This window comes from Nicotiana tabacum, chromosome 2, assembly GCF_000715075.1.
Source record: "Nicotiana tabacum cultivar K326 chromosome 2, ASM71507v2, whole genome shotgun sequence".
Taxonomy (NCBI): Eukaryota; Viridiplantae; Streptophyta; class Magnoliopsida; order Solanales; family Solanaceae; genus Nicotiana; species Nicotiana tabacum.
The window spans coordinates 114,431,929-114,439,674 of NC_134081.1; the positions used below are offsets into that span (position 1 = coordinate 114,431,929).

Sequence of the window (7,746 nt, forward strand, 5' to 3'; positions counted from 1 at the left end):
GTATATATCAAAAAAAAAAGCTTTAAGAAAATAATACTCCACTGTTTTAAATCAGAAGTGTTTTTCTTTTCTTTTTCTGTTGAAGGAGTAGAGAGAATAAGATAAGTTGATCTAACAGAAATTCGCATAACCTGCTTGCCTGTATAGGCTTCGTAAGCTCCATGTCAAATTGTTGTCTAAGGGCTATATTAGTTTATTCATAGTAAATTTCTCAACTCGAATTCTGCCAATAGAAGTATGTTCAAAAAGTTAAACTTAGGAAGATGAGACAGTAATTTCAAGAAAAGGAAACATGACACTTGTAATTATTTGTATAAAGATATCTCTAGAAAGTTGCTTTGATTTATCAGTTTATTTTGAGATACAGACTTTAGGACTCTTTCTACTGTATGCAGCAGAGACACCCTCTTTGTATAATTCTACGACACAAAAGAAGCAAATAATGTCATTGTTTTTTCAAACTCCATCCTTCCTCTCGAATTGGAATTTAAGCAGTTGCAACTGGATCTCTTTTCACATCAGTTTCCATGGCCTTGATCATGGCTTCAAACCTTGGCTCTTTGGGTTGAAACTTGAGTCCAGCATATAACTTCATATAATCATCAAACACAAACTTTGGATAAATTGCTTTACTTTCCTCTGCCTCTTTCTCAACCAAAGCTGGTGCTGGATAGATCACTGCATCATTTCCTGGATTGTAAAATGAGGCTAGTGACATCCGAGTCCCGTCTGTTTGTGCAATCACTCTGTGCATCACACTCTTGTATTTCCCATTGGTGATCACCTGATTTTTCATTTAATAATAACTACCCTTTTAGTATTTCTAAGCTGGATTTAACTTATATACACTATCAGTGTAAAAAAAAAAAACAGACCTCAAGTTGGTCGCCAAGGTTAACCACGATAGAGTGGCGCATAGGAGGAACATCGATCCATTGGCCATCTTTGAGGAGTTGAAGACCGCTTACTTTGTCATCTTGGAAGAGAAGAATTATGCCACCAGCATCTGTGTGGGCGCGCAGTCCTTTTATTAAATCTGGTTTTGGGCATGGTGGATAGTTGCTAACCTTAGTTCCAAAATTGGGACCTTTTAATCCATAAAAGACCTTTTTCAGGTAACCATTTTCAAGGCCAAGATTTTCACATAGCAAGTCCAGTAGCTCCTCTGCCAACTTCTCCAATCTTTTAGCAAAATCTCTCATGACTTCTCTGTATCATTTGGGACACCAATTTACTATAAGTTAAAAAACTTTGAACTAAGAAACTATATATCTTGATTGTTCTATTCTTGGCCGAGTCACAATTGAACCACGCTACATGTGGGGGACACCAATAAAATGTGTAACACGTGGAGCATGTTCTGTTCCGTTAGTGTTCTTTGAGGTTTATTTGTTTTTGTAGAGTCTTAGTATTATGTGAATTACCTGTATTCATCGTCAAGATCGGGTACTTGAGAAATGTTAGAAAGAGGAAGATGGCGCAAGAAGAAAGTGCTTTCCCAATCAAGATCAGTAACCTCAGCTTGTACAGCTTCAAGACCTTTGCTGGCCACCAATTCTTTAAATCTCTGTTCCATGCACTTCTTGTAATGTCCCTTTGTCATTTTCTCCACTGTATCCATTACTTCATGTGGAATTCCATGGTTCACTAACTGCAATAATCATGACATAAGACAAACAAACAAAAATATCAATATGCAAGATTTCTTACTAGCTTACTGTATTAGTTGAAATGCAAGGCACATAGAGACAGAGCCAGGATTTAAGCTTATGCGTTTAGGTTTCTAGTCTTTTTAAGTTACTAGGTTTTAAAGTAATAATTTCTACGCAATATTCAATGAATTTATTAAGACAAATACTGGATTTGGACCAAAGCTACTGAGTTCAACCGAACTCTTGCTGTACTTTAGCTCCCCTGTTTATACATGCAAATTGTTACCTCAAAGAAGCCCCAGTTTTCACAGGCATCTTTAATCATGTCCATGGTGGCAGCTCTCTCAGAACCATTGAGCTTTTCCAGGTTGATAATTGGGAAGTTCTCCATCTTTCTTGGTAAAAAGTATGTGTTTTTAAGTGTGTTAAAAATGTGATGCAATAAATCAATAGATTATGTGAATACCAAAGATTGAAGATGAATGCTAGAATGTTACTTTGATGCAAGTGAGGTTTGAAAGGGTATTTATAGGGGAAGATATCAAGAAAGTAGGATCAGTAGCAGTGAGGAGATTAAAATGATTGTACCGGGGGGTTGCTCTTACTTTTTGGGAGTGGCGGAGTCGGAAAATTACATTGTTTAGCTCGATAATCTTTTTTAAAATATGTATATATACTATATAATGATACCCGTTAACTTCTTGGTGAGTTTGTTTCTTTATATTTTGACTCCCATTAATAAAAATCCTGGCTCCACCACTGTTTTTTTTTGGTCAATATTCCAAGTGGTCCCTGAGTCCAAGTCTACCTTACGTGTGTTCTGGTCATAATTACTTGTTGAACCTTCTTACCCACAAGTGGGATTTTGGAGCTCAAAGACAATTGGAAAATGACTAATTTCTGGTGGCTAAAAGTAGATTTTCCTTGCATCTTGACCAGAATATAGTATAAGGCTCGTGCGCGGCTGCTCCAGTGAGAAATTTATTGCTATTTGTTTCATATGTTATTTTAAATTTCTTTGCTTTTTGTTTCATGTGTTATTTTAAGTTTCTTAGTTCTGTTTGACTAGTATAGTACTACTTGGAAAGTTGCCTTGCACTAGACAGTAATTTCAGGGGCTGCATATGCAATGGAGAACCAATCTTTTAGTTGTGACAATAAGCATATGTGATTTTTTTCTCATCAGCATAAGGCTTGTGCGCGGGTGGATGGGTTACTGATACATGTGATGGTGGGAGATAGCATGTACTCAGTAAAATAGTCATATATGATTAGAGTATCTCACTCGTTATCCGCAACGGTTAATTCACCGTCAATTAAATCTTGGTTTAAGACATCTTGAAAGATTAAGGACGAAGATCTTTATCTCTGCGTCCTTTGTGAAAAAAACCATTCACATAAATTTAATGCTCCTACTCTAGATAAAAAATTGTTGCACACAAGTTAATTCGGACACCAACATTATTAAACAGAAAAAAATACCTTTTAGTTATCTCGAAATGTCGTCGTACAATTTTTATTGATGTCGTTTTCTTAAGGGTGGCTATGTGATCTTTGGCAATGCATTTGAGTTGGGAAAAAAACGACGATTTTGAGGTAATCAGACATTGCAATCACGAGTTCTAATTATATTTAAGCCAAATCTGATCCTGAGAATTATTATTGACTAGGAAGCTTGAACTTTCGACATATCATATTTTTTGGTACTCTTGCTATGTCATCCATTTGTTCATTAACAACTTTAACTAATTAATCGTTGAATTTCGCCTAACTAATTTCCATGTGATAAAACTCAAGTTGATGAAACCTCCAAGGTCAGAAAAACAAAAAACTTGTTATAACTTTACATTATTATTATTATTATTATTATTATTATTATTATTATTATTATTATTATTATTATTATTATTATTATTATTATTATTATTATTATTGTGGATCGGGTTTCGCTAGTATATTTGTAGTTATGCTGATCAAGGCCAAACTTTGTTCCTGAGATTTAATAAAAAAAATGTAATGCTAAAACATCTTCGTACCTCATAAACGTAATGGGTTCAGTGACTTCAATTAATATTTCTCTTTGTAGAGAACATTATCCAAGAATAATATAATAGTTGTTATAAAATAAAAACTGTAAAGTAAAGATAAGTATAGAGAGAAACTGATATATTATTCAAACTTCAAACTTATGTACATAATGAACTGAAAACTCCTCTATTTATAGAAGAAAGGAAGCTGTTGTGTAAGCTGCTACTGCAAGCTGTTGTGTAAGCTATTTGTAAGCTGTTACTCTAAGTTGTTGTGCCAGATATAGATAATCTTCTACCATGGGTAATATTTATCCATAACGGAGTACCGAAAGGATAAGCTTCTTTAGGAGGCTTATTTCCAATAGAGTACTAAATAGATAAACATATTTACGGCGGAGTCTCATATGGATAAGCTTCTTCAGGAAGCTTATTTACAACATAGTACTAAATGAACATCCATAATATAATATATTTATAACACTCCCCCTTGGATATTCATTAAAAGATAACGTGCCTCATTAAAACCTTACTAGGAAAAAATCGTGTGGGAAAAAATCCTAGTGAAGGAAAAAGAGTACACATATTTAGTAATACGCATTGCTAGCTGCCTCATTAAAAACCTTATAAGGAAAACCCTGTGGGAAAAAAATCTTAGTAAGGAAAAAAGAATATATCGCGTATTTTACTCCCTCTGATGAAAACCTTGTTTCAAATATTTAAGTCTCCGCATTCCAATCTTGTATACCATCTTCTCAAAAGTTGAAGTTGGCAAAGATTTAGTGAATAAATCTGCCGGCTTGTCACTTGAACGGATTTGTTGCACATCAATGTCACCATTTTTCTGAAGATCGTGTGTGTAGAATAATTTTGGTGAAATGTGCTTCGTTCTATCTCCTTTTATAAATCCTCCCTTCAATTGGGCTATGTATGCAACATTGTCTTCGTATAAAATTGTGGATCTTTTATCACACTCCAAACCACATTTTTCTTGAATAAAATGAATCACTGATCGCAACCATACGCATTCCCTACTTGCTTCATGAATAACTATTATCTCAGCATGATTTGAAGAAGTAGCAATAATTGACTGCTTTGTGGAGCGCCATGATATGACAATACCTCCACATATAAACATGTACCCGGTTTGAGATCGAGATTTATGGGGATCAGATAAATAACTTGCATCTGCATAACCAACAAGATCTGCACTACCTTTGTTAGCATAAAACAAATCCATATCAAGAGTTTCATTTAAATATCGCAAAATATGCTTAATCCCATTTCAATGTCTCTGAGTAGGAGAAGAGCTATATCTTACTAGTGAATTAACAGAAAATGCTATGTCAGGCCTTGTAGCATTAGCAAGATACATAAGTGCACCAATTGCACTGAGATATGGTGTTCCAGGACCAAGGAGTTCCTCATCCTCTTCTGGAGGTTAGAACGGGTCCTTATTCACTTCAAGTGATCGAACAACCATTGGTGTACTTAATGGGTGCGCTTTGTCCATGTAAAAGTGTTTTAACACCCTTTCTGTATAGGCAGATTGATGCATAAAGATCCCGTTTGCTTAAATGTTCAATTTACAATCCAAGACAAAGTTTTGTTTTTCCAAGATCTTTCATCTCAAATACTTTCTTAAGATATTCAATTGCCTTTTGGAGCTCTTCTGGAGTTCCAACAAGATTTATGTCATCAACATAAACAACAAGTATAACAAATTCTGATGTCATTTTCTTTATAAAAATACATGGACAAATAACATCATTTATGTAACCCTCTTTCAGTAAATATTCACTAAGGCGATTATACCACATGCATCCAGATTGCTTTAAACAGTACAAAGATCTTTGTAATCTGATTGAATACATTTCCCGAGATTTCAAATATGCTTCATGCATTTTAAATCCTTCATGGATGTTCATGTAAATCTCCTTATCAAGTGACCCGTATAGATAAGTTGTAACCACATCCATTATATGTATTTCAAGTCTTCACGTAAGGCTAAACTGATGAGGTATCGAAATGTTATGGCATCCATAACTGGTGAATATGTTTCTTCATAGTCGACTTCAGGTCGTTGTGAGAATCCTTGTGCGACAAGGCGAGCCTTGTATCTTTCAACTTCATTTTGGTCTCTTTTTTTTTTTTTTGGCACAAAAACCCTTTTATGACCAACTGATTTTACACCAGCAGGTATTTGGACTACTGGTCCAAAGACCTCTCTTTTAGCAAGTGCGTTCAATTCTGATTGAATTTCCCCTTGCCATTTTGGCCAATCAGATCTTTGTTGACATTCTTCGACAGATCGGGGTTCACAATCCTCACTATCTTGCATAATATTAAGTGCAACATTATATGTAAAAATATTATCCACCACTATTTCAAATCGATTTAAATTAATACCATCACCAATAGAACTTATTAAAAGTTTCTCACTCACTTGAGTCTCGTGTTCATTGCTTTGGCGTACGATATGTACGTGACCAGTGCCCTTTTCCTCCACATCTATAGCATGCATTTTCTGGCTTTGCTTCTTGCACCGCTACATACTTTTGTTCCTTCCTTTTCCACTGCTAGTGGTGAGGAGGGTTCTTTGGTGCATTGTTATTACCACGATTAGAGTTTCCTCCCCGACCGCGGCCATGACCACGACTGGGGCCACGCCCTCTTCCACGCTTAGCTTGGTGGAAGTTCGTCTCATTCACTTCAGGGAATGGACAAGAACTAGTAGGTCGGCTTTCATGATTTTTCATTAATAGCCCATTATGTTGCTCGGCTACAAGAAGATGTGAGATAAGTTCAGAATATTTTTTAAATCTCATCTCTCGATATTGCTGCCGCAGGAGCATATTCGAGGCATGAAAAGTGGTGAAAGTTTTCTCCAACATATCATGATCAGTAATATTATCACCATATAGTTTCAATTGGGAAATAATTCTGAACATAGCAGAATTATACTCACTGATAGATTTAAAATCTTGTAGCCTTAGATGAGTCCAATCATAACGTGTATATGGAAGAACGACCATCTTCAGGTGGTCATAGCTATCTTTCAAATTATTCCACAGTATGACTGGATCTTTAACAGTAAGATATTCCATTTTCAGGCCCTCATCAAGGTGATGGCGTAGGAATATCATTGCTTTGGCACGGTCTTGGTTTGATGCCTGATTTTTATCTTTGATGGTGTCTGCCAGACCCATCGCATCAAGATGAATTTCGGCATCAAACACTCAAGACATGTAGCTTTTATCCGATATATCCAGGGCTACAAACTCAAGTTTAGAAAGATTTGACATTATTTAGAAAAAGAAAGTTCGTACCTCTGATACTTTCAAAGTATTTGCTCGAGATGGCAGAGTCTCGTGCTGATAACGTGTTATAAAATAAAAACTGTAAAGTAAAGACAAGTATAGAGAGAAACTGATATATTATTCAAACTTCAAACTTATGTACATAATGAACTGAAAACTCCTCTATTTATAGAAGAAAGAAAGCTGTTGTGTAAACTGCTACTGCAAGTTGCTGTGTAAGCTGCTTGTAAGCTGCTACTCTAAGCTGTTGTGCTAGATATAGATAATCTTCTACCATGGGTAATATTTATCCATAACGGAGTACCGAAAGGATAAGTTTCTTCAGGAGGCTTATTTTCAATAGAGTACTAAATAGATAAACATATTTACGGCGGAGTCTCATATGGATAAACTTCTTCAGAAAGCTTATCTACAACGGAATACTAAATGAACATCCATAATATAATATATTTATATCAATAGTGATGCTATGAAGCTTATTCTTGGAATTTTCATTTAGAAGGAGAGAAAAAAAATCAAGTGGTCGTCTAAATTTGTCAAATTCATTGCACATGAAGTACGAAAGAGCCACCTTGGACCACATAGGTTTTTTGTCCGTGTTGGTACTAATTTTAAATACTAGAAAATGTATGGATGGCAAAATGTTGAATTTCAAAAGATTAAGGATCACTTTGAACAAGATCAAATATTGCTAATTGTCTATGCACAGTTACAACTTGAACAATCACATTGGTTTGTCTCCCTTCT

The 7,746-nt window shown here is 35.3% G+C and overlaps 1 protein-coding gene across 1 annotated transcript; it reads right to left on the reverse strand.

The window, feature by feature from the left end:
- Window positions 1–308: 308 nt before the first annotated feature.
- LOC107759912 (1-aminocyclopropane-1-carboxylate oxidase-like) lies at window positions 309–2,159 on the reverse strand. Its single transcript, XM_016577915.2, has 4 exons — window positions 1,939–2,159; window positions 1,425–1,651; window positions 876–1,209; window positions 309–784 (listed from the first exon to the last, which is right to left on the reverse strand). The coding sequence occupies exons 1-4, from the start codon at window positions 2,041–2,043 to the stop codon at window positions 488–490; spliced, it is 963 nt and encodes a 320-aa protein (XP_016433401.1). The 5' UTR covers window positions 2,044–2,159; the 3' UTR covers window positions 309–487.
- Window positions 2,160–7,746: the final 5,587 nt, after the last annotated feature.

Excerpts from the sequence above, each read along its gene's own strand:
- LOC107759912 (XM_016577915.2), bottom strand. The coding sequence starts at position 2,043 with ATGGAGAACTTCCCAATTATCAACCTGGAAAAGCTCAATGGTTCTGAG. Across the intron at positions 1,210-1,424 it reads GATCTTGACGATGAATACAG|AGAAGTCATGAGAGATTTTG; the intron begins GTAATTCACATA and ends CAAATGATACAG. Across the intron at positions 785-875 it reads ACCTTGGCGACCAACTTGAG|GTGATCACCAATGGGAAATA; the intron begins GTCTGTTTTTTT and ends ATGAAAAATCAG.